This window comes from Indicator indicator, chromosome 31, assembly GCF_027791375.1.
Source record: "Indicator indicator isolate 239-I01 chromosome 31, UM_Iind_1.1, whole genome shotgun sequence".
Classification (NCBI taxonomy): Eukaryota; Metazoa; Chordata; class Aves; order Piciformes; family Indicatoridae; genus Indicator; species Indicator indicator.
Window position 1 is genome coordinate 8,157,987 of NC_072040.1, and position 26,860 is coordinate 8,184,846.

Genomic DNA, 26,860 nt, shown 5'->3' on the forward strand with positions numbered 1-26,860 from the left:
ATGCCAGTGCTCCGGAAGGTGCTGCGGGTCTCCAATCGCTCCATGCTCGCCTTCATCTTCTTCTTCTCCTTCTCCTCCTCCTGTCTCTACTTCATTTATGTGGCCCCCGGGATCGGTGAGTCGGGAGCCGCCTCCCGCGGAGGGGTAAGGGCGGAGGTGGGCGCCGCGGCCCAGCGGGCAGGGGGCGATGGGCGCTGCGGGGCGGCCTCGGCGGTGTGCACCCGCCGGGCTCCGCGGCGGGGACGGCACTGGCGGCACCAGGCAAGGGGTGCCGAAAGGGCAGTCCCTGGGCTGGCGGGGCCGTCACGGCGCCCGTAACGTGTGTTAATCTCAAATCTTTGTTCTATTGGTTTTAAATGCTCTAGAAGATTCAGCTGCCATCGCGAGGTGGGTAGATGCTGTTCTTGCTTTCCAGGCTGGAAAAGTCAGGCAAATAAAGCAGCTCACCGTTGCATCGTGTTATAACTGAATGGTCGAAGGCAGGAAAGAACTGCGGAACTGCCTGCTGGAGTCGCTTGAACGCATTCATCTTTTAGATCATTAGTAACTTTGTTAATAAGAATGCACGCGTGGACAGAAACTAAGAACCAATTTGTATATTTATTGTTACTTGTGTCAGTGGGATCTCTTTCCACACGTTTTACAGACTGGTAACTCCCGCTACGTGAAATAGTGGTGTAGGTCTGAGTCTGACAAAACAAAATAAACTGTTTTCCTTAGTTCACTCTTCTGCAGTTTCTGGGACCATCAGGCTTTTTCTTAGTGGGTGAACTTTTCAGAACTGGCTTCCTTTACCCCTAAGCTAACAAAAGCAATGTCCTCTGTGCTGCTCTGCAGAGTTTCACTGTGTTGGATGTCTATTGCCTAGGCAATATTTCCCTTTTTACCCCCAGGAATGCTGACACTGTTTACTGCACTTCTTGCTTATCAGGTGCTGCCTAAATAGCTGTAAAATCATCTCACTCTTTGGTTTTGGTGCTTAAAATGCCTCTTTGCAGACATTACTACAAAATGTCCACATTGATTTGACCGCTGAACCTGCAGGAATTGTTTCCCATTGACTGGTATCTTCATCCCCTTTTGTTTCCTCTTGTTCAGAGTCTTCTATTTAGCTTGCAAACTCTTTCAAGGTGCAGTTACTTCTCCCATACTTATAGCACTTCATACTAGCATAATGACATGTCAATGATTCTTACAGTTTGAATAAATATGAACAAAATATTAAGGAATATGTCATGAATTGGAGTTACTGAGTTTTTTGCCTGACATTGTTTCCCTGCTGAAAGAGATGTAATACAGTGTTATATGTGAGTGAATCTTGCTGCTGGGGTCCACTTAGACAATTTAGTTCTATGAGACACCAGCGCAGTATCAGAGTAATTGCAGGCAGTTGGTGTGTGATTTGGAAAGCAAAAGTGCAGTTTCTGCATCTTTACAAGTGAAACTACTAACATCTTACATAATGTGCATTGCTGGAGTTTTACCTTACTATTTAAATGTTTCTTCTTCCAACAGGTATCTTCTTAGAAGTACATCCTCTTCTTACTAAACCAGGCTTATGCAGTGCTGCTTCAGAGCCAGAGCCTCTAGCAATGAGTCTTTTCTTTCCTGTCTTCATCTTGCTGCTCAGCTATCAGGGTTTATGTCTCTATTCAGTTTGTTTTGTGCCAGGAGTATAATGAAATCTGTATGCACCAAAAGCGTTCTCAGGGTAGATTATTTTGGCCTGGTCAAACTTAAGGAAAAAAGTCACACTTGAACTGTTCTCTCTGGCTATCTCGGATGTACTGCAGTTGGCCCCTTCAAGCTCTGGTTTCATGATACAGAGCTCTTCAGCAGGTACTCAAGTTTGTGAGATTACAACTCTTTCCACTGCTGTTCAGTGGTGTACAGCCCTAACTCTGGATGAAGTTGTGTTGTGAACTCATCCAGCTGAAGCAAATCAAACCCCAACTATATTAGAGTGAGTGGCACATCTTTCCAGCTGAAATGTTGCCATGTTGTGCTGGTCTTACTGGGGGAGCGATTATAGAAAGTGGTAAAGGGCAATAGGGAAGTTTCATACTGGTCACTTCAATCTGTCATCTTGCAGATGTGATGCTGATTTCCTGGGAATTTGCTCCATGGAAATTCAGCCACCTTATTTGTTAGCACCTTTTAATGAAATATATCTGCAGCTAAATTGTAAAATGTCCTAATGTGTATGTCCAGATATGTTTTAGTTAAGACATTTTTGGTTCATCAGAATATCTTCTTCCTTGACTGACAAGCTACAAAGTGCAGTAGCAGAGTGGAAGAAAGTTCTAATTGTGTTCTAGGCAACTGGAGCTGTTCCCTGGCTGGTTTCTCTTCCTGTTGATCAGAGGAACTGAAAAGAGAGGGAGAAGCTGGACTCCCCAGTGTTTTATGGAGCAGCAGTGCACAGGAAGGTGGGAGGAGAAAAATAAGTGGGTTGAGAGATAGCAAAGCTGAGGGAAAATTTGAATTCTTATGGGCTAATAGAATGGAATTCTCTCCTAGCAAGCAGTTCATGGCTTATCAAAGGCAGGTGATGTCTACACAAGACCTTAGCACTGGGAGAATTCTCAGAGAGGTTATTATCACATTCCCTCTGTCCTTCACACTAATGAGAAAATAGAATTACTGCATTTTTTTTAAGCAACATTGCAAATTTTGTGGCAAATGCAGTTTGGGTCAATTTGGAATGCTGACAGTTTGTTTTGAGGGAAAAGTCTTTATTACTTCAAGTTTTTAAATTATGTTTTAGATTTAAATATTTTTATTTGTACAATAATTATTGCTATGTAGAGGCCTCACAGGATGTTAGTTCTTTGAGAAACAGAAATTTTAGATATCCCATTCAGAATATGAGGAGAGGAAAAGCATTTCAGTGTCAGGTTTTCAGAGACACATAATAGGCAAATAAAAGGTTTATGTGCTTGAGAAGAATACATCTCCTATGTTGGGGTTGTTCATGTGCCTCCTTTCCCCTCTTCTGTAAGAACAGGTGATGGGATGTGGCAGAGATGGTTGCAAACCTACCTCAGCACCCTGGTGGTCTTTTGATAGCCAAAGGAATTCAAACACAGCAGTAGAGAAATCTAATTTTTCTTTTTACTTTTGCTTTCCCTGTTTGAGTGGATGTTTTGCAGCAGAGCCTAGAGGAATATGATGGCAAGGTTAAATAGCAGAAAACTTTTAAAATATTTGAAAATCTTATTGAAATGGTTAAATGTGATAGTCTCAAGTATTAGATGGAAGCAGATAACAGACACTGCTTCTCCAGAAAGTCCTGTCTGTCAGTACTTTATCAGGTGCTCCTTCTCTGGTACCTGGAATGAAAAGATACCAACTGAAGCTTCTGGGTTTGAATTAATGGATGAAGGTAGCCTGTGATTCTGAAACTCACTGCAAGTTATAAATACCCAGGTGCACTGCAGTTCAAGACCAAAGAAGCTGGGTGAGAGCAGGGATCTTGGAACCAATACAATTTTTTTGATGTTGTAGATAACAGTACTGATAAAAGGCACTTGAACTGTCAATGTCTGATGCTGACAGCTGTTCAGAACACGTATTCAGGTTCAAGCTTGCATCATGGAAAGGATGAGGAGAATAAGGCAGAGCAGCAAGGCACTGATGACCAAGAGACAACGTTTGCTGATCTTTTTTCACTGCCAAGTCCATCTAAGTATTGCCAGAGGATTTATTCTGTGGGTTTTTTTTTTCCCTTTTTTTTTTTTTTAGTGTCATAACTGAAATGGCATTGGATACCATAACTGATCTCATAAAATTCTCTCTTACTCATATCTGGATTATTCTTTTCTGTCTGACTTCAACAGAGAACCTTTACCAGATAGGGTGGAAGGATACCTTAGAGCTCCCAGTGTTGTTGCAGTCTAACTTGGCTAGCTTGGACAAGATAAGTTCAGTATTCTCTTAAGAACTGTTTATGGAGCAGTGCAGTGATCAGGGAAGATGAGTCTGTCTTTGGCATCAGTAACTAGAAGTCATGAGTGTGTGATGAAATAGAGGAAAAAAAAACAGCTACTCTCTTCTCTCTTCTGGTCTTCTGCTTCTCTTATTAAAACTTCACTACTCTGGCAGTCCAAACCACAGCACAGCTGTGCAGGCTGGATGGAACTTGGAAAGCTTTCCATTGGTTTTAGCTCGCAATTCGATATCAATCTACTTTCTATTTTGTTATTAGGAAGTAATTTTCCAAATAGGAAATGGAGCTATCTCTCCTTGTACAGAAGTGGAGGAAAGACCTGAAAATACTATCAGCAAGATAAATGTTTGCCAGCGCTTCCAGGTGCTGAGCACATAGATGTGGGTACAACCTTTGTGCTAATATTCTTTGTTCCTGGTGTTTCTAAAGACTTCCTGTTTGATCATAGAATAATTTAGATTGGCAGGGGCCTCTGGAAGTCATCTGATCCAACCTCCTGCTGAAAGCAGATCCTACTAGATCGAATTGCACAGGGCTGTGTCCAGTTGAGTTTTGAGTAACTCCAGGGATGGAGACTCTGCAGTCTCTCTAGCAGACCTGTTCCAGTGTTTGACAGCTGTGAGGATTGTAATATGTAATCATAATTTCTCATCCATCTCTTGTGTCCATTGCATTGTGTCTTTTCTCAGTGTTTAGTTCCATCATCTCTATACTGTGCTTCTACTGCATAGCTGAAGATAGTAAAAAAAATTCATTCTCCCCTTAGCCACTTCTACTAAAACTGAACAACCCTTTTTCTTTCAATTTCTACTTATTCATCATATACTCCATTTTGGAAGCTTTCCCCTGGGGCTTGCTCTGGTGTGCTAATGTCTGTCTCTTACTGGGATCCCCAAACTGGACACAGCATCTCAAATGTGGTTTCACTAGTTGCTAAATAAAGGCTTCTATCAATCTGCTGGTTGTGCTGTTGCTAATACAGGGCAGCATACAGTGATACATGGGTTGGTAGTATCTTGTCTGAGGGTTTTATAGTAGAGCCTGATCTTAAGGCAGTAGGTTTTATTCATCTCCAGGTCTGCACTGAAACAGAAATAATACAGTTAGTCTGCTTAAAACAAGCCCTTTGCTACTCTCCTCCTTTGATGCTGATGGGTTTTGCAGGACGTGCTAAATGTTCACTTTTTTCCCTTTTTGCTGCTATCTCCTCCTTTCACTCCTTTCTATCCAGATGTTTTCCTGAATCTCTTACAAGTTTCTTGAGTGAGCGAAGCGTCTCTGTCCCTTTGTTTCATGATTTCTGCAGGGATATGTCTGCACTACAGACCTAGCTGTTGTTTGGGAGCTATTCTCAGATATTAAAAAGTTTCATCTGTTATCAAAAGCTTCATTTGAAGGCAGGACTCCTTTCATTATCTTGTGCTGGTCTTTTTTTTTTTTTTTTTTGCTCACACTGTAACTTTTTACGACCACACCCTTTAACAGAAGAATTTTAGTCAGTTTTCTGGTAGAGTTAGATAATGGTTGGACTTGAGACTCAAAGGTCTTTTCCAACCATATTGATTCTGTGTGATTCTGATGAATAAGGTCTTACCTTTTTTTTTTTCCTGTGCAAAGAGCTTACACATTCTTCTGCCTGATCACTAATTCCCAGTGATCAGGAATTCCTTGAAATTCTGACTGAGGCTCATTAAGAACCTGGGCAGTTTCATGGGTAAGTTTTCTGCCTTTTTCTGGGATATGCAAAGATGTTTCTTGATGTTGGCCCAGCATAGTCATTCCTAGCACCTGCTGCTGAGTAAGTTATTGCAGTTCAGTCATTCCTGACTGTCACTTTTACCAACAGATAAGCTTTGACTAAATGTGCATTTCTTTCTGAATCAGTTGTTTTGCATCTTGATCTGATAGTTTTTCTAAAGCCCTTAGGTACACTCTAGTTATTAGTCAGGAATCTCGCCTGCATAAGATTCCATGGAGAATTCATCATGCAGTGTTGCTCTTAGTCAGAAAAGAGGAAAAAAAACAAGGCACAGTGTGCAGCACTTTGTCACAAGGACAAGGTTTCAACCATTTCCACATCAATCTGTGGGGAAAGGTAGCTTGCCTATTGCTTTTTCATTAATAAGGCTGTAAGTGATTATCTGTGCTTGCCTTTCTGCAGCTTTAAGCCTGTTCTGGGCAGTCTTTTGTATTCAAATGATGCAGTGACATTGTGGGGAGCAGCATGGAATGACTGTGCATCGTGTGGGATGCAGTGGTAGATTCACGTGGATACAGTGGAGAGACTGGTTTCAGGACTTTCAGATACATAAGAAGCTTTTTTGCAAGGTGGCCCCAATGCTTACTTCATTTTTCCCAAATTTGCAGCTGTCTTTCTTGACTTTCACTTTATTGTACATCTATTCTTTCTAAATTTATTTAGGACGATGCTTGGAGTATTCAGTTTACAGGTACTAGGAGTATTCAATTTACAGGTACCTCAGTTTTCCATTTTTCTCAGTAACTGAACACAGGAAAACAGAAATCTAGAAGAACTAACAAGACTTAGGCTTAAAACATCACTATAAAACTATTCAATTGTTGATGTCCAAAGTCAGCATGCCTAGAACAGTCTTCACTGAACAAATGTCTGCATGAAATATAAGTATGAATTTTAAAGCTGGAGTTGAAGTTTTGCTACAATAGAAATGGAAGAAAAATATTTATGTTTCTGATTGAATCTGCTTTGAGTGGAAGAAAAAAAACCAAACAAGTAAATCTATAAACTGTCTTGGTGATGGTCACAGCAATGCTGATTTTTAAATTCCTGCAGGATTCTGTTTCAGAATTAGCTATGGGATGATTTCTGACTTGCTGTATAATCAAGTAATAGCTGGAGATTGGAGCATAAAATAGTATCAGATGTGTTAGAAATTGTATTGATTATTGTATCATTTGTCATGCTAAAAAATATTGCTGGAGAAAGGAATTCTGATAGTTTGTTTTTTTCTTCACCTGTGAACATAGACATGATCAATGAGGCTTTCTTAGTGGCTCAAATAAACAGTGAACTGACATTTGTTCAATTCCTCAGACTTGCAGTCAGAGGACTCATGCATTTGGCACGTCCTTTGTGGCAGGGAGCAAACAGGGATTGTCTGGAGTACTGGAAAAACACTGCTGCTTACAACAATTTTGAAGCCTCTCTTTTGTAGCTGATACAGATTCATCCATCTGCACCTCTTAGCTTCCAGAAACATTACTTACTACTGGTTGGTATTTTTAGTAGGTTGAGGGGATCTGTATCTTCCTGATAGATTTTTCCTTGAAGGAGGCACACAAACGTGCAGCCTCACCATCTGTATGAAACGAGTTTGGATTTGTTATTGAATTACAAATACTGCAAAGCTGGCACTAAACATTCAACAACAAATCAGGTTTAAAATATTTCAGAAGACACAGACTTTTGCCCTTCTTTGTTGTTGTAGCATCTGTTTTAAAACCCAACTTCCGATTGACAAGAAATGCGTTAAAATAAATGCAATCCTATGGAAGTTGAAGGATTAGTGTAGGATTTATCTGTGGTCACTGTGAAGTTCAGTTTCTGAGCAGGACCCAGTTTACAGCAGCCTTGTATTACTTAAGATATTGTCCTCTACTGCAAAATTGATTAAAGAATCTGTTTTCCAGACTAAAATTCCTATCTTGTACCTGTGGAAACTATTCCTAGCTGCTGGAATGGTGACTGGGATGTTTCAGAAGCAGTCTTAAACTGAGCTCTACTTGCTGTGTATTTAGATTAGTTTGTAGAATGTGATTGTTAACACTTTTGTGTTAATTTGCCATGCATGAGCTCTGCCAACAGTGTATTTATAACTGTAGTCTTGCTGAGAATACTATCATATAACCTTGAGATGAGAAGAGATCCACATGGGACTTGTTCTAGAAATGTCCCCAGGAGATAATTCCCCATTTACAATTACTACTGGAGAACTTTCTGTTAACTCATTGGAATCCATGTCAATTTTCATGCAATGTGTTGAGTCTGCTTTTCAGATTCACAGATTGCATCAGGTTGGAAGGGACCCTCAAAGGTCATCTTGTCCAACCCCCCTGCAGTCAGCAAGGACACCTCCAGCTACATCAGGCTGCCCAGGGCCACATCAAGTCTGATCTTTGATGTCTTCAGGGATGGAGCCTCAACCACGTCCCTGGGCAAGCTGTTCCAATATTTCACCACCCTCATGGTAAAAAGTCCTGTGAAGGGCAGATGAGTAACTTCAGGGGCAGCTGTCGTTTGGCAAGACCTATATTCTGTAGAGCTGTGTTGGAACTGGAATTTTGCAGTGTCCCAGAGTTCTCTATGAAGTATCTCAGATCTGAGCTCCACTGTTTTATGGTCACTGCAGCCAAGGCTGTCTTTGATCTTTGCATCCCCAGTGAGCCCCTTCTCATTGGCAAGCATGAGGTCCAGCACAGCACCTCCCTTCCTTGGCTTCTTTGCTACTAGTGTCAGGAAATTGCTATCAGTGCACTCCAGGAACCTCTTGGACTGCTTTTATCTAATGGTCTTGTTCCTCCAGCAGATAGTGGCATGGTTGAAGTGCTTCCTGAGACCCAAGGCCTGTAATGTTGAGGCTGGTTTTTTGAGGGCCATATTCCTGACAGCACAAGTAAGGTTTGTGGAAACCTGTGCCAGACTTGGGAAGATGACCAGTATTGAAGTGCTAATGATAGCTGAAAACGCGATTGCTGTGGAAGTCATCAGACTCCAGCTCTCTGTATTCTGCTGTCTTCTTCCCTCACCACACTAGCAGAAAAGATGGATTTCTGTTACTCTTCTGGCTGCTGTGAATTCTCTGAGTGCTTTGTTGCTGTGCCTGCTGGTTGGTGTGAGATGTGACCTCTACTCTTTTTCGCAGGTCTTTGCTGAAAAACCTCTGCCAGTAGATGAGATTTATTTTTAGGATTAAATGAACATCTTTCATTTTTGCCTGATGCTTTTAGCTTTTGAAGTAATTAACTGGCTACTTAAGTGTTTGCCACTACCTAAGCAGCTGTTAAATGAGTGTGGAATAAACTGATCAGATCTGTACTCCTCCTGACTGTGATTGTGCTGGACTCCCAGGTTGCTGGGACAAAGAGTGCACAGACAGGAAGATGTTTCATTGTGTTTACATATTTGGCTAGAGCTGGATGGTGAGTTGACAGGAAGATCAGCAAGGAGGATGAGGTGTTGGATCGGGGTAGACCACAGGGATAGTTTGAAGAAGACATGGCAGGGCTAGATCTTCCCATTAGTGAGAGCAACTCTTGAATACTTAGGCCAAGGTGGCAGCAGACTTTGCCTGATTGTTTTTTAGTTCTGTATTCTCATAATACCTGCTTTTGAGAGAAATGTCTTTTCTAACCTTGTCTCTCACAAAGCTCTGATGTGTTAGTGTTCTAATCTTTGTCAGAGGAAGTAAGCTGTCCTTCCACAGGGGAGATGCAGCTGCTTTTGAAATCTGTTCTGTCAAGGTTTATGTCTGTGTTATCTGGACCACCGTAGAGTTTCCCATAGGAATGGGCAACAGTTATATGGTCGTCTTGATGTTCTCGTGGACTTATTTGAAGGTCTGTCTTAGCTCTCTACTGTATCAGGTTCCTAAGGCTGCAACAATAACATGTTTGAGTAGGTTTTTTTTCTAATATTCCTCACAGTGACTTCTGGAGCACATTTTTCATCTCAGGCATGTCAGGAGCAGTGCTGCAGAGTGCTTGCTGGCTGCACAGCGTCCATAATTTCTGTCACTTTGTGTGCAGCAAGTGACATCTGTCTAACAGCTGAAGTGTTTGCAATCCTTGTGAGTTGACAGCAGCCAGAAAGAAATTCCCAAGGCTGGTGAACATTTAAGTAGAACAAAAAGCACTGATCTTTCTCATTAAGAAAGGTGGTATTGTTCTCAGGGAGTTTGAGGATAGGGGCTTGTAGTATTTATGAAGAAAAAGGAACAAGCAACAGCTAATGAAATGATTTATGGGCTATCAGCATGAGGTCTCAGTATAGGTCTCTGTAGACATGTGCTTTGGATTTTTGACCCCAGCAGTGCTGGTAAAAACCTTTTAGCTTTTGCTGCAGAGTGTTGGCACAGCATTGAGGCTTTTCTGTTTCTCACTCTGTCACCCACAGTGAGTAGGCTGTTAATTCCTAAAGGAAAATGTTGGTTGGTAGGTGACTTCATACACAAAGTCAGGATTTCCTCAACTGTTTATTGCGGACGCCATAAAACCCAGAATTTGAATGGAAAACTGCAAATGTAAGAAAATAATTGGAAATGCAAAGCGCTACTTTACAGTGAATATGGTTGAAATGTCAAGAAGTTTTTGTGCAAGTTTTGAGTGCTATATGTTGTCTTGGATCCCAGTAAGAAACATTCTTGTTGGATTTCCCACCTCTGTCATCAGACCAAGGCTGCAGGTTTTTTGTTCTGCTCTGTTCTAGTAGCTGGGCTGGGAGTGGTGGTGTTGAGACAACTTGAGGATGCTAGCAGCTGAGTAACTTCCATACACCTGTAAACTCCAGTTCACCAAAACAACTAGTCACAGTGGCCAAGAGCTTGAAAATTATGTGCCATGCATAGCACCTGGCATGGCCAAAGTCTGTCTTCTCAGTGATAATAGTCCTTGTTTTGATAAGGAATTAAAACAAGAGAGTCTCTCCATTCATTCTTTTAAAAACAAAAGTATCATTGTGGGGCTTGCAAATAATATTCCTTAAAAGTTCATGTTGATATTTGTATCTCTGTGGGTGTTGGTGATGTTGTTTTCTGATGTGGAGTTAGTCACTGTGTTTTCCTGTGGAGATGCCCCAGTCCGTTACAAACAGTTCTCTGTAGCTCTGTTCTCTGTCTTGGGATGTAAGAAGATATCAACCCATCTGGAGTTGTCATGCCACTGCTGCCTGGTCATATGATGAAGTGGGGTTCCTGAGACAATTTTCTAACTTTCTTGAATCTCTCCATGCCAGATTAAGATGAATTTGTTGGTTTCCTGAAATGCTTAGTTCTTGCCTTCAAAGTCTCAGAGCGTTTTTTGGTTAGAGTGGTTGCTAGTTAGTGAGCCAAATACTTGGCAGACAAATGGGTGCTTAACATAAGTGAAGTGACAGATGATCCCTTAGCTCTTCTTTGCTCACAGTGAAAACTGTTCTGCAAAGAAAATTTGTCCTTCCCTTTATTTTTTGAGCTCTGTGTGCCCTGGATATCTCTTTCCTTACTCATACAGCTTCTTTTCCAACTTAATATCTTCTGTTTATGACAAAGAATTGTCTTGAGATCAGATTTCAGGCTTTGAATGCAAGGCTGAAACAGAGGAATATTTCATGCTGCTGTTGTTGTGAGGCACTTAATTACTCAGGATGTTGTTTTACTCACCCCTGATGCCTGTAATAAATATTTCACATATAATTATCAAACAGTAATACTGGAACTTGGCAGTAGTTTGTAGCAGTTGCATAATGAATCAGCTGTTGGGGTGAAATAATAGCAGTAGATGATGACTGAAAGTTGTGTTAACTAAGGAGTACCAAGTCCCAAATGCTCTGAGACTAAAAGATTTTCTAGATGTTTTTTTCCCCTGTGTTTCTATGCTGTATATGTAGATACATACATGAGGTGTGTACATATATCTGAAAACTTTTTCAGTGGTAAATATCACTGGGTTTTTTGGCACTGTCAGTTCCTTTTTTAAGAGGAATTAAAGTGTCACATAAAATGTCTATTGAAATTTTATAATTTTGGGTCTTATATAGACCTGTAGTTATGAATCTATTTTTATTCTTCTGTTTTGTTGCTGTTAGGTTTCACTCTTTGAGAATCTTCATCTCCAATGATTGATGTTCCATGGAGTTAGTCATAGTAACAACTATGAACATGGTATAAATGGCTGTTAGACTAATTTGGAAATGCCTTCTTTTAATTAAAACTCAGACTTGCTTTTTGTTTTATCAGCAAACACATATCTCTTCATGGTGCAAGCTCGTGGTATAATGTTGAGAGAAAACGTGAAAACAATAGGACACATGATCAGATTGTACACTAACAAAAATACTACACTGAATGGCACAGGTAAGAATATTTCTTCTTTAACTGACTTTTAAAAAGAACTTCATGAAAAACAAACAAGCCAAATCTTAATGTCATAACTTGACTATGAAATAGAGTTTTGTTTCTCTGCAAATGGAGTGAAGGCCAGATAGTTACAGAACCCCAGCATGGTGGGGGTTGGAAGGGACCTGGAGATCTAGTCCAACCTGCCTGCTAAAGCAGGGTCACCCACAGCAGCTTGTCCAGGATCATGTCCAGGTGGGTTTGGAATCTCTTCAGAGAAGGAGACATCACAACCTCTTTGGGTGATCTGCTCCAGGGCTCCAGCATCTCCCAGGAAAGTTTTTCTTTGTGTTTATGTAGAAAGGTTACTGTTTATCAGTTCACTTTAGTAGGAAGTATTTGTCATAGCTTTAACAAAGATATCATAATTTAACTATGTTTCTTTAGTGCAGTAAAACATTGAGGGTTTTTTTAACCTTACTGCTAGGGAGTTTGTTACTTACAAAGTTAATGCTGTCACCTGCATGATAATGTTACAAATTTCATGGTTAACACAGATTTTTACAGAAATCAATTCCTTTTTTTAAAAGATTATCCTGAAGGGAACAACTCTAGTGACTGTGTGGCTCAAACACCAATGTACCTTCCAGAAAACTTCACTTACTCTCCTTACCAGGCTTGTCCAGAGAAGCTGCCTTACATGAGTAAGTTTTAAACTGACCTTAACTTTCATTTAGTAATCTGGATTTTAATTAAACCAAAATGCAACTATTGTAAAATAAAAGTATAATTACAAGGAGTTGCAATACATAGCAGCAAATAATGAATAAAAGACTTCTGAGGGTGGAGAATAATGCTTACAGAATTTTGCCTGTAGTTAGTGTTACTAAAGCTTTTGCCTCATTATTCATCACTTCCTGTTTTAAATTTTATTTACAAACAACTTTCTACAAGTTAAATATGAAATGTTTTAATAAATATGTAGGCATACTCTTAACTTTATAAAAAGAAGCCATTCAGAGTTGCAGATTTGGAAGAATAGGTAAAAATTTCTTTTTTTAGAAGTGCTATTCCTAAATACAGTGATTCAGAAATCAAGTTACTAAATCTTCTTCAGCTAACCACAGTTAGCTCATGTAAAGGAAGCTGAACAAGATGATGTAGTGAGGTGAGAATTGATGGAGGTAAGGAACTGCTTAAGCCCTGTCATCATGGGGAAGTAGTATTTGCATAACAAGGGAAAAGTTGTAATCCTCAGGACAGTTTTTTAATTGGGGGGAGGGGAATTTTCAACCCACCACACCAGATGTTTAAGATTCCAAGCTATTACAGAGAACTTGACTCTAACTTTATTTGTCTTTAAGCCTAGAATCTAAACTTCTGAATCACTTTGCAAGTGTTTTAGTTGTAGAGGAGTGTCATGCAGAAATAAAAAAACTGATCTGGCTTCTTTGCTACTGCTGCAGTTTTGGTTTGCTGGGTTTTTATCAAACTTGTCCCATCACAGCTGTCCTAAGTAGCAGTATTCCAGTGTGTGCAGGAGGTCTTATAAGCAGGTACTGCACAATTAAAGCAGTTACACAAACTGAGACTGGAAGAGTTCCTTGATGTGACTGTGTCTGTAACCTGATTTAATAACATGGCTGAAAGGCTGTTGGCATGTCTTGATCTAGTTTCTGTAGACAGCATAGCTTCTTTTGGGACTATTCCTACAAATTCTTGTGAAGAAGTGTAAATTTCAATGTGAATTCCCCTTTCCTGCCATAACTCAGAGTCAAACAAAATTTTGGGCATAGTTTGCTCTCCTCTGGCTTGTAGAGAAACCAGTCCCTAAAGATTAAGGAGTGTTGGGCAGGAGACAATTTTGAATGTGAAAAGGAAAGAGGTGGTGATTGCTTTTACCTTGACCTTCACCACTTGAATGTTTGCTATTGCAGATAGTTCTTACATTTAACCTTTATAAAATTGCAATCCCTTGGCTAAACTGGAGTTATTCTTAGAAACCACTTTGAGCTTCTAGCTTTTTTCTCTGTTAGGAGTTGCTGTTACAAGGGGTGATGAAGTATAAATGTGGTTTGTGCATTTGAAAGAAATTGTGAATTGAATCAGTAATTCGTGGAATTGCTTCAGTCTTAGTAAATGTTTTCTGGATAGGCTTAATATCTTTGAGAGAAGAATTAATAGTAATATTAGTATAGATCTCAGAGCTAATTAGTTAAATTGAAATGTCTCCTTTGGTGTTAGACTAGTAGCAACTAAAGAAGAATCAGCAGCTCTTTGTAACTGAGTCTAGGTTTGTTTCTGGAAGTGACTGTTACTAGTATCTGTTATGCTAACATCTTTGTTTTACTTGCTATATTTAAAATCAAACAAGTAAACTACTCATTCATAGGAGAGAAAACATGAAATTGTTTCTGCAGGTACCTGTGATGCCTTTCTGGATTTTTAACCTTTTAAGCTGTGGGCTGTCATTCAGCATCAGCAAGTAATTAAGTGTTTAGTATAGCAGTTCAGATCCAAATCATACTGAACAGTGTTGCTGAGAGCTACACTGAATTGCTGATATTTTTTCCTTCAAAGACAAATAGTGGATTAGAGTAATCTAGAATCCATTACAGCTTCTTTTCTTATCTCAGCAGAGAAGTTTATCCAGTGAAGAGTACAATGACAGAGCTTGTTATCTGTCTTTCATTCAACACCTCCAAATTCTAAACTTTGAATCTTGCATTGTAAACACACAGACCTGGAGCCAGAAGTATGGCTCAGCTCAGTTCCTTGTGAACTTCAGTTACATAGAAAACTGTTTTAAACCAAGTAGCAATTAGGCACGGTGTGATTCTAAGCCTTATTTCAATCTCTTTCTCTCCAGAAATAAGGTTTGGCTTCAAAATCATGTGGATTTTTCACAGATTGCCTTGGGTTGGAAGGGACCCTCAAAGGTCATCTTGTCCAACCCCCCTTGCAGTGAGCGGGGACTTGCCCTTCTTCATACTTGGAATGAAGCTGGCTCCTCTGTCTTGGAAAAGGCTTAAGCTGTTGTCAGTCTCTTCCTTTGTAGCTAGACCAGTACTTCCAGCCTTTCCAGAATACACACTTTCTGCAGCTCTTGCCATGCTTGTTTTTTGTTCTGCAGATTTTCTCTAATTTGATTTCCTCGTGAAGCATTACAACTGGCTGAAACCCTGGTTACAAAACAAACTAGTAATTACCTTCTGTCTTTCATAGAACAGCAGTTAATGCATTCCAGAAGGAGATTTGCCATTTTTGTGCAATTGCATTATAGTTTATTGTCTCATATTAATAGGCAATCCATTATAAACCATCAAAATACCTTCCTGCATGCTGCTGTGTAGCCAGGTATTTCCTACTCTGTATGCCTGTGCTTCATTTCTCCTTCAGTAACAATCCATCCTTTTTAAATCTGATTTCACTCTACTGATTTCAGTATGGGTCTTATTTATTGAAATTATTTTGGGTTTGGATTCTGTTCTTCAAAACGCTTTTTGCTTCCTCAGCTTTCTTATTTTTCTGTGTCTGGTTTTATACCTGTGTTTTATGGCAGTGTGCTAGACAGCAATGAAGGAGTGAACACTAAGCCCAGATATTTACAGAAGTGCTGATTTTATTCACCCCTCTCTTGTGTACTTTTGATAGTACCAATATTTCAGGGTTTACTATAGTAATTTTTTAAACAGTCTGGGGGGAATTCATGTCCCATCAAGTTAGCATCACCTGCCTTGTATAAATACTGATTTTGCATTCCTTCTTTTGTTTTGTTTTGTTTTGTTTTAGATTTATTTAAGCTCTGTAAGCATCTGATGATATTTAAAGTTTTCTCTGGAGACCCAGGCACCTGACTTCTTTGCATCATGTGTTGTTTACTTCCTTTTTTGTGTAGTAATTGACCTTTATTTATCTTTATTTTCCTATTAGATTCTATAAATAAACTGAAAGGCTCTTGTTTCTTCTCTCTCTTGGCAGTTGAAACTGATTTAGTGACTTCTTTTTTGTTTTAATATTTTTAATTTGTACATGTTTATACTCTATGTACTGCTCCTTCCATTATCCTTATTTCTGCTTTTTGTAAGATTTCCTTTTTCAGGTTATTGAAGAGTTTCAGATACAACCATAATAATGATAATAATGATCATAATGCTGATGTTAACAATGTTAACAATGTTAACAATAGCAATGATAATACTACCAATAACATTTACTGTTATTAATAATAACAATAATAAAATTAGATTATGTTGTTGTTATTATTATTTTAGTAATAATAATAAATTTTATGTTAAGCTCTTTAGGATTAGCTTGTTCTGATGTGTATTTCTACAGTCTTTTGGGGCAACTGCCTGGCTTCCCTTGTCTTCTAAAATTAATAACTCTGGATTTGTTTGAATCTGCTCTTAAAAGGTCTTCTTATTATGCTGTTCATGATCTTTTTTCCCCCTATCATTTCCCTTTAATTTCTTTTTTTAAGTTGCTTTCTACATTTACAAGTAGTTCTACATTTAATCATACTAAAAACTAAAATAGCTCTTGCATTATCTTCTGCTCTCTTCTGAAAGCAATAGTTATTCCTAGCAGGCTCCAAAAATTTCAATCTTCCCCAAAGATTTAGATAGCTGGGCAGCTCAGTTTTGCAAAATGAAGCAGTCTTTTGGAAAGAGAATCTTTTGGGAATGAGCTCAGGGAACAAAATGGGGAGTGATTTCTTTCATTGATTTAAAATTCCAGCCCTCACCAAAAGGCTTAAGTTTTTAGACACAACTAGGCAGAATATTTTCTTTTTTCTGTCAGATAGTTATTACAAGTTTTTTTGTCTGATCTAGCATAGTAATTGTTGAAGAGCAGCTTGATCTTCTGCTTAATGAGTGGTACACTTCTCCCTAAATTTTCTTTATTCCTTCTGCTTTTGAGTGTGTTTACTATGAATCCAGGTTTGAAACTTATACACATCCATAATCTAATGACTGCCAGCTTTTAGCTATTAGCTAAGTGTAAATATTTTCTCATAATAAGCATTAATCTGATTTTTTTGCTACCACACTGTGGTCTTTAAGCAGCATCTTACTGACTTCCACTCTCATCAGTAGCCATTTGCAAATACTTTTCTCACAGGGCTAATTAGTTCTGTAAGTGGTAATTCTCAAAGCCTGCCACTTGCTATAAATGGGTTTGATGCCGAGAGTGGTGAATTAGTGGTTGAAAGCTGTATCTAAAATGTGCCTAATTATCTAGAATTTAAATTGAGGAGGTTTGCTGAGTGTAGTGATGATCCATTTTTCTTTTTTTTTTATTTTTGTGGAAGTGGAGGTAGGAAGACACACAGAATTTGAATATCCATTCAGTGGCATAGATGATGTGGAACTCTTTACAGGAGTACTTAGAATGAAAGATGACTTTGTCTTTCTGAAATAGATACAGAATTCAAATTTCTTTGTTCAGTGTCCTCTGAAATGAGTGTTTTGCTTATAGGATTTGTTGAAGGGATGTTTATGTTGGGAAATACTGACATTCATTCTTTAAAATCTGAATATTAAGAGGCTAGCATAAATATTTCATATCTGCAGGTAGTGTAACTACAGAATTCTGATGCTGTTTATCTGTGATACATCTTGGGGTGTTAAATCTGGCTTGGGGGTTAGACAAAGTGACCTTTTGAGGGTCCCTTCCAACCCAATGCAATCTGTAAATCTGTCTTAATTGAAATAAAATATTTGGGGTTTTTTTTGGTCCTCTTTTAGGAGGCCTTATCGATGTCAATATGAGTGAAATCAGTTTTGATGAGATTCAGCAACTGTTTTCAAAAGATTTAGACATTAAACCAGGAGGACACTGGAAGCCAAAAGACTGTAAGCCACGATGGAAGGTGAGATGCTGCTTTTATGGCTTTTCTGCTGTTGGTGTGTAAGGACAGTTCACCACTGCAAGCTCTCAGTCTTTTCCTGCACTGTATTCTATATAGTATGTAATATCTTAGTCTTTCTTATACTGCCTGTGCTCAAGAAGAGATTAAAGCTTGCCAAGAAACTTAAATGCTCCTAAGTTGATTGGTATGTCAGAATATTGACATGAAAAGCACCTGAGGGAACTGGGGCAGTTTAGTGTGGAGAAGAGGAGGCTGAGGGGAGACCTTATTGCTCTTCACAACAGCCTGCAAGCAAGGTGAGGGTCAGTCTCTGTTCCCAGGTAGCAAGGGGCAGGATGAGAGGAAACAGCCTCAAGTTGTGCCAGGTGAGGTTTAGATTGGATATTAGGAAAAATTTCTTCACTGGAGCAGGCTGCCCAGGGAAGTGGTTGAATCATCATCCCTGGAGGTATTTATAAGATGTGTAGATGTGGCACTTAAGAGAATGATTTAGTGTTGGACTTGACAGTGTTCGATGATTGGACTCAAAGATCTTGGAGGTCTTTTCCATCCTTAATGGTTCTATGATTCTGAATGGATTGTTCAGAACTTCTGAAGGTTCCTTGGCTGTCCTTACTGAACGTTTTATCATACAGATGCAGACTTGTCCTGTATGTACGTTGATTAGAATCAAGTGAACACAAAAGGAACATCTTATTTCTGTTTTACTCCAGAATTTTCACTTTTTTAATTTGAGCAAAAATCCAACAGGCTTTCCTAGTGGGGGTGAAGGTGTAAAACACTGAGGCAATTGAAACGTAGACATTGAAAAGCCTGTGTAAGCTGTGGGGAAACTAGATCTGTATTGAAACATTAACATTTTAAAGTGCTAATATAGTATATCAATCTATCTATCTCTTTTTTTTTTTTTCATATATATATATATATATATGAAAAAAATATTTGTTGAAGGTGGCAATCCTTATTCCTTTCCGGAATCGCCACGAGCATCTTCCAATTTTTTTCCGCCATCTGATCCCTATGTTGCAGAAGCAGCGGCTGGAGTTTGCCTTCTATGTTGTTGAACAGGTAACAGCATTTACTTGATAAGTGACACTTTAACCTCACTAAAGGAGGTTGATTAATCTTACCAAGGTTTGGATAAATCCAGAATTTGAAAATTGTTGCTCTGCTGTTCTAGTTCTTTGAACGAGAAGAGAAAGTTCAGCTCCGTTCCCCGCTTTAAACAGTGGCCAGATCCATGTTGCTTTATTTCCAGTACAGGATGATACTTTAAGAATCATAACAGCACCTCTTTGAATATGATGTCTCTGTCAAGGAAAAATTGGCATGTTAAGGAAAATTTTTTTCACTGTGAGGGTGACAGAACACTGGAACAGGCTGCGCAGGGGCGTTGTGGAGTCTCCCTCTTTGGAGACTTTCAAAACCCACCTGGATGCGTTCCTGTGTGATCTGGTATAGGTGATCCTGCTCTGGCAAGAAGGATGGACTGGATGATCTTTCGAGGTCCCTTCCAACCACTAACACTCTGTGATTCTGTGAAGTTTGCAAGGACAAAAGAAAATGCAGCAACATCTGGCTGGTGACCAGCCACCAGAGGTGTACCTCAGGGCTCAAGTCAAGGGCCTTAACTGAAATAGCCTAGTCTGTTCTGCTGGAGTTGATTGTTTTAGCAAGAAAGACACCCATGATGTTTGTGTCATTATTTCCTTGACTCTTCATGCTGTATTAATCCAAACCACCCATCTTTTGCTGCTTCAGCATTACTAGTGCTGTAAAGGTTTCTCTAAGAGGGGAGACCATCTAAACTCTTTAAATCATGAGATACAGTTGATGTAATTGATGCTAACTAGAGCTATTCTTCTGCTTAGCTAGAGGGATAACAAATATATTTGATTATGCTATTTTGTGGGGTAGAGGATGTACCTTCAGGCCTCTGGGTGGTTACAGTGTCTCCTTTTTTTCTGTTTGAAGGCAGGTACACAACCTTTTAATCGTGCAATGCTCTTTAATGTTGGCTTCAAAGAGGCCATGAAGGATGCTGTCTGGGACTGCATAATATTTCATGATGTGGATCACTTACCTGAAAATGACAGAAATTACTATGGCTGTGGAGAAATGCCACGGCATTTTGCAGCAAAGCTGGACAAATATATGTACATGTAAGTAATTCCTTTTAGTTGTTACTGCTTCAAGTCCCAGAAATGTTCTTAAAGCCTGTGGGAATTTTTGACAGTATTTACAGTGGGTGAAGGCAATCAAACAGCCTCTGACCATGGTGTTTACATCAAGGAATATCTTGTTGATTAAAGGAAGATTTAATTTCAGTATCTGCATGTGATGTGTTGGTAATTTGCAGATGTTGTTTATGATTTTCAGTGTCGAACTTGAAGTGAGGATGGTCTTGAAAACAAACAAACAAAACAAACAAACAAAAAAACAAACCAAAACAAAAGCCAACCAAACAATGGCAAAAAACCCCAACCCCAACAACAAAACAAAAGCACAGGAGAGACATGGACCTGCTGGAGCAGGTCCAGAGGAGAGCCACAAAGATGATCAGAGGGCCAGAGCACCTCTCCTGTGAAGACAGGCTGAAAGAATTGGGACTGTTCAGCCTGGAGAGGAAAAGGCAATTGGGAGACTTTACAGCAATGTTTCAGTATCTGAAGGGGACCTACAGGAAAGCTGGGGAGGGACTGTTTAGAAGGGCTTGTAGTGATAGCATGAGGGACAATGCTTTGAAACCGGAGCAAGGGAGATTTACATTGGGCATCAGGAGGATGTTCTTTACCATGAGAGTAGTGAAACACTGGAACAGGCTGCCCAGGGATGTGATTTGAGGCCCCATCCCTGGAGACATTCAAGAGCAGCCTGGATGTGGCCCTGGACAGCCTGATCTTGTTGGAGGTGTCCCTGCTGACTGCAGCAGGGTTGGTCAAGATGGCCTTTAGGGTCCCTTCCAACCCAATACAATCTATGAATGTGTAAAACCAACCCAAAATGTCTGTGTGTCAGGAGGGGAAAACTTGCCTTGCTGATTAGAAATCTTGTGTGGCTACGTAAGCCTTTGTGGTGGCTGTTAATGAAGGTGAGCAGATGATCTGCAGTAAAATACCACAGGAAAAATGTCTCACTGAATTTTCTCATTACTGTACAATTTATTTCTGCTTTGCATTGCTTTCTGAACAGGTTTTTCTTACTGCAAGCCCATTTCATGCCTTGTTTTCAGTCTCTGTTAACATTTGATGAATGTAGTGGGCCCTGCAGTTTTGTTACATCCTGTCCCACTGCCATTTTACATTAATGATGTTTCCCTTGCTTTTTAACACTCTGCTTCCTCATGACACTCTTCCAATCACTTCACATAAAGCTGGAGCTTATTGCTTGCTCCAGTATGTGTTTGCCAGCCTGAGGTTTTATTTGTGGCGTTGCTCAACTTGACAACCTGGTCAACCTGACAGATCAAAAGGAATGCATTGAAAACATGACTCTCTGTTTGGACTTCTGGTTGTCAGCCAATTGAGTCAAACCTTGAAAGATTTCATATGTATTTTCAAAAATATGAAGTAACATAAATAAAAGAGATTTCATCTACCTTTATATGTATTTATAAAATAGTTCCTGTGTTGATAGATTCATTTATAAAATGTCTAAATGCAGGGAAATGTTTACAAAATGTGTTTATGGACTACATATATCTCTGTATATAAATATATATAAAAATAAACTAAATATATATTTAGCTATATATACTAAAATGTGCATGTGCAGCACACTCTCATACATAACATCTGAATGAAAACCATAAATGGTTTTATGAGCTCTCTTACCCCAGTTGGTTTTATTTTTGGTTGGTGGATTGCTTTTGGGTGGGTGGTAATTTTCTGTTGGTTTTTGCTAGGAGCCATTTGGGGTTTTGATTTTTTTTTTGTTTGTTTGTTTGCTTGTTTTGTTTTTAAATGTTTTTAGGGCACCAATTATTTCAGTTAAATGCTGAAAGGGAGGTACAGTAACAACCTGCCCCAAAAGATTTCATAGATTCAAAGATTCATAGAATGGTTTGGGTGGGAAGGGGGCCCTAAAGATCATCTACTTCCTGCCCCCCTGCTGTGGGCAGAGGCACCTTACACTAGAACAGGTTGCTTAAGACCTCATCCAGCCTGGCCTTGAACATCTCCAGCATTCACAACCTCCCTGGGCAACCTGTTCAAGGCTCTTGCCATCCTCACTGGAAAGACTTTCTTCCTAATCTCCAGTCTAAATCTACCCTCCTCAAGCTTCAATCCATTCCTTCTCATTTTAGTACTACAAGCTCTTGCAAAACATCACTTCCCAGCTTTTGGCTGAACCCTGTGTTTCCACAGATTAGGAATTGCATGACTGTACATTTCTTTTTCTTTCTCCTTACATTCTGGGGGTTATTTGGCCTACAGTGTGGCAGCTGTGTCCTAAGCAATGGTAAATCTTTCTGTAGGTAGCCCTAACTCCTTGAAGGTTCCAAATTTGGAAGCATCTCCTGAAGAATATATTTGATTACCTTTATTTGCTGAAACCATGTGCTCTTTCTAAAAGAGGAACACACTTTTCTGTAGCAGCCTCTGCTTTCAGGGTGCAAGTCAGTATTGGAGGAAGTAAATATAGATCCTTAAATATAACTTTGTTGAAGGCTGGTGAAGTATTTTAAGATCTGGAAATCACATTGCCTGGGTGTAGTATGTTCTCCTATATGTTCTGTATGTTCTCTAGCTATAGTCACTGCTCCTGTTGGCCAACTGGTTATCTTAATAATGTATTTTAGCAGTTACTGTATGCTTGCTGACAACAAAGCCTTTTGATTCAAAAATTTACCTTCTAAAAATTCTAAAATCGGGTGGGGTATTTTTTTTTTTGTTTAAATAAGTGTTTTCCACTGTGGGTGAACATGTACTCTTAGACTGTTCCAAGTCTTAACACTTCTGCAGAATTTAGATGTGAATTACAATTACTGAATGGATGCATTACTGACTTGTAGCTTTTTTGGAGCTGGTTAAAGAGAGGGCTTTTTTTTTCTTCATTTGAATAGTGTCAAAATAGAATAGTTTGAAGATTTTACTTAACACTACAGCTGTGGGTCTAAATCAGCCATCTGAAATAGGTGACAGACTTTTGTTTCATATGCTGATACTAATTTGAGCTACAGTTTGAGTACTTGTGCAATTCAGACACTGCTTCAAACATGTTGTTCATCTTCTGTACGTGCTACTTAATGCCAGTGATCTGTGAACCAGTTTCCCTCAGTGAATACATTCAGCATCTGTTCATCTCCTTGGTTGGGGCTTCTCGCTTTTCAGAGAGCACCTCGCCTGTGGGGATGGGCTGAGGGAGTTGGGGCTGTTTGGCCTGTGGAGACCTTGGAGCAGCATTTCAGTAGCTGAGGGGGACCTGCAGGGGGGCTGGCAGGGGTCTGTTTGGAAGGGCCTTTGCTGAAGGGACAGGGCGCAGTGGTTTGGGACTGGAGCTGGGTAGGTTTGGGCTGGACATCAGGAGGAAGTCCTTTGCAACGAGGGTGGTGAAATAGTGGAGCAGGCAGCCCAGGGATGTGGTTGAGGCCCCATCCCTGGAGACATTCAAGATAGCCTTGATGTGGCCCTGTGCAGCCTGATCCAGTTGGCGGTGTCCCTGCTGAGTGCATGGGGGTTGGACAAGATGACCTTTGAGGGTCCTTTCCAACCTGATACAATGTGTGAGGTGGTGTTCAAAGACAGGGCTGCCTACCTGTGTTCAGCTAATAACAGAATTTGCCTTTTGTTTTCAGCCTCCCATACAATGAGTTCTTTGGTGGTGTAAGTGGCCTGACGGTGGAACAGTTCAAGAAGATCAATGGGTTTCCAAATGCCTTTTGGGGATGGGGTGGAGAAGATGATGATCTTTGGAACAGGTGAGTGTTCACTGTTTCTGCCTTCCTCATGGTTCTGTGGTATCCACCCTTTGAGGGTGATTATTTTTTTTTCTGACAGTTGCTCCATTTTAATCTTTGTTTTAAGTTAGCAAATTCTATCATTTCCTAGAGAGTTCCCTTCAGAAATATCAGAGCAGAACTGTTTGAAGGGATAAGTATGATGTTTTTTTTTTCTTGGCCTGGGGACAGTTAACAGGCTTTTAAGACATAGGTCTGGTAACAAATAAGAGGTACAACAACATGCATTAAGCATATTTAGTCTCATTCCTTCTTGTCTTTTTCTGTTGCTTTTTGATTTTAATTCACATCTCCCTTGCTGCTAGCATTATGGACGTGGAGTCAGCATGAGTTTAAGTCACTTCTATATTTTAGGAGCAGCATTTGGGGGTTTAGTTTGGAACTACATTAATGTCACAAAAGTTGAACAATGGACAGCAATGCTCGCTGTGTAACTAACAGCTCACAAGAAACAAATGTAAAATGTTCCAGCTGAGCTGCTGAAAATGAAGTGTCTGCAGGAGTTTGCATAAAAAGAGCTATTTTTTTAAAGGATTATATGTTTTAGTTCTCTTTCCTTACTATTTTCATCTTCTTATGCTGTTGTGCTTTAAGAACAAAGCATGATGGACTCTGCAATTATTATTATTTCACATTGACAGCTTTTTTTTAGTTCAGTTAGGAGCGGTTTGGGGGTTTCAGGGAGAACATCAGTGAAAGCAAAGATTTACCCTTAAAAAGATGTGACACATATTTTTCCTTTTTGCTGTGATTTGTGAAAACAATTTTTTAACACTCCTCATCCAAATGTTTTTGTACTGCAGGGTTCACTATGCTGGGTATAATGTAACAAGACCAGAGGGAGATTTAGGGAAGTACAAATCCATTCCTCACCATCACAGAGGTGAAGTCCAGTTTTTAGGACGGTAAGGAAACTGTTCAAAAACTAGAGCTAAAGATGTTATTAATGTCTCTTCCACCCATACAAACCTTCCCCACGTTCAAACAAGCAGTCAGTGTTATTCCCTCTTTAGTGCTAAACTTTCTGTTTTCTTAAACACATTGTTAGGTGTTCAGATATTTCTTATTCAACCATGAGAGAGACTGAGTTGGCATGTCAGAAGATGTTATCATCATAATCTTTAATGCAAAATGTTATTTTTCTTTAATAGTTTGGGCATTAGTGCTGGCAGGGCTCCATTAGTTGGTTAATTGGGATATTGTGAAAAAAGGAAGCAGTACAGCTAGGGGAAGCGACTTCTGCCTGAAAACAGACTGGCTGAGGGAACTGGGGTGGTTTAGTCTGGAGAAGAGGAGGCTGAGGGGAGGCCTCATTGCTCTCTGCAGCTCCTGAAAGGAGGTTGGAGTGAGGTAGGCATTGGTCTCTTCTGCCTAGTATCAGGGTGATAGAACGAGAGGAAGTGGCCTGAAACTGTGCCAGGGGAGGTTTAGGTTGGAGATTGGGAAAAATGTCTTTTCTCCAGAAGTGGTCAGGAATTGGAACAGGCTGCCCAGGGAGGTGGTGGAGTCACCATCCCTGGAGGAGTTCAAGAAACGTGTGGACATGGCAGTCTGGGACATGGTTTGGTGGGCATGGTGGTGTTGATGATCTCAGAGGTCTTTTCCAACCAAAACAATTCTATGGTCCAGTGATTGGTTTCTTCCATCATATTTTGTTCTTTCCTGAGATACAGATCTTCTCATTTCCTCCTTACACTGAGGTAAACTTTTCCTTTCTGGGTTCCTTTCTTTTGCTCCAAAGATACCAAACACTTTAACTGACCAGTAGATTCCAGAATATTCCCTAGACTGGAATAGCAACCAAAGATGAGCTACACCTAAAGATTAGAACATGAAACACAGTCTAAGGGTTTATGGTGTGTGTTTTCAGATAATTAAAAATACTGCTCAATTCTGTTATCAATAGCTATTTCATTCTGGGAATATCTTTCTTTTCTATTTCATCATTTTGAAGTAGGCAAGTGGAGCAGACTTGGGTAAATACATGATATGAGACTAGAAAGTATAGATCAGTAATCTGGGGAGGGTTTTGTAATGATAAATTAGTAATCTGGGGAGGGTTTTTTTAATGACCTCAAAGTTAGATGTTTGCAAATACAGGAGTCTCAAGAATGGCATGAAGAACAATTCGGACCTTTAAAGGTACAATGATGTAGAGTGAAGGTTCCTAAATCTTCTCTCAGCTCCATAGTTGAATTTTATAGCCAAAGAACATGAAGAAATTGAATGTTCTTTTAAAATCAGTTTAGTTTGAGGCCATAAAAAGCATACATAATAAATGCCACCTTTGTTGTTTAGTCTTAACATCAAGTTATATAAGTGAAGATAAAATTCTAGGTGTGTTAAAAACCGGAAAGCAGATTGCTTTTTTAATGCTTGGGAAGGGAATTTGGTAGTTTCCAATTCCCAGAATTTAAAGCATATTTCAAAATGAAATGTCTGGTACAGTATCATGTCTGACATCAATTGACTTGTTTCTCACAATTCTTTCTCATCTTTTGTTCTTCCAACTCCCTCTGCAGATACAAACTTCTGAGGTATTCCAGAGAGCGTCAGTATATTGATGGGTTGAACAATTTAATATATACTCCTAAAATACTTGTCAGTAGGTTGTATAAAAATATAACTGTTAATCTCATACCAGAACTCGCTCCTGTTAGAGACTATTGATGGAAGTGGAATGACAGACTGCCCTACCAGAAGAAACTTTTAAACCTGGAAGCTACTAAAAGACACTGTAAACCAAAACCAACCCAACAAACAGCAGCTTAGAATTAGAGATTTGTGACCATTTCGATGCATATTTGGGATGAGAAGTGACTGCATGTACCATGGAAAAGAAAAGCAAAGCCAAGCCAGCAGCTACCACTCAGCAGCACCACTCAGATGTTTACAGCATGAGACTACTGTCCAAGCCTTCATTCTTCATGTTCTTAACTACTCAGCTAAAGAAACTGCAGAACACAGACTTGTAGCTTCTCTGGAAGTAGGGACAGAAGGGACCACTT

At 39.6% G+C, this 26,860-nt stretch overlaps 1 protein-coding gene across 2 annotated transcripts; it reads left to right on the plus strand.

The window, feature by feature from the left end:
- Positions 1-26,860, plus strand: B4GALT6 (beta-1,4-galactosyltransferase 6). Of its 2 annotated transcripts, XM_054394678.1 has the most exons (9): positions 1-115; positions 11,920-12,036; positions 12,609-12,722; positions 17,769-17,893; positions 18,845-18,961; positions 19,868-20,055; positions 23,691-23,813; positions 24,656-24,757; positions 26,375-26,860. In XM_054394678.1, exons 1-9 carry the CDS (start codon positions 1-3, stop codon positions 26,520-26,522), a joined length of 1,149 nt encoding a protein of 382 aa, XP_054250653.1. In that variant the 3' UTR covers positions 26,523-26,860. The 2 variants fall into 2 exon arrangements, with proteins under 2 accessions (XP_054250653.1, XP_054250654.1); XM_054394679.1 differs by lacking the exon at positions 11,920-12,036.

Coding starts and splice junctions, on each gene's coding strand:
- B4GALT6 (XM_054394678.1), top strand. CDS start 1: ATGCCAGTGCTCCGGAAGGTGCTGCGGGTCTCCAATCGCTCCATGCTC. Junction 18,962..19,867: donor CCTTCTATGTTGTTGAACAG/GTAACAGCATTT, acceptor TTCTGTTTGAAG/GCAGGTACACAACCTTTTAA. Junction 23,814..24,655: donor GATGATGATCTTTGGAACAG/GTGAGTGTTCAC, acceptor TTTGTACTGCAG/GGTTCACTATGCTGGGTATA.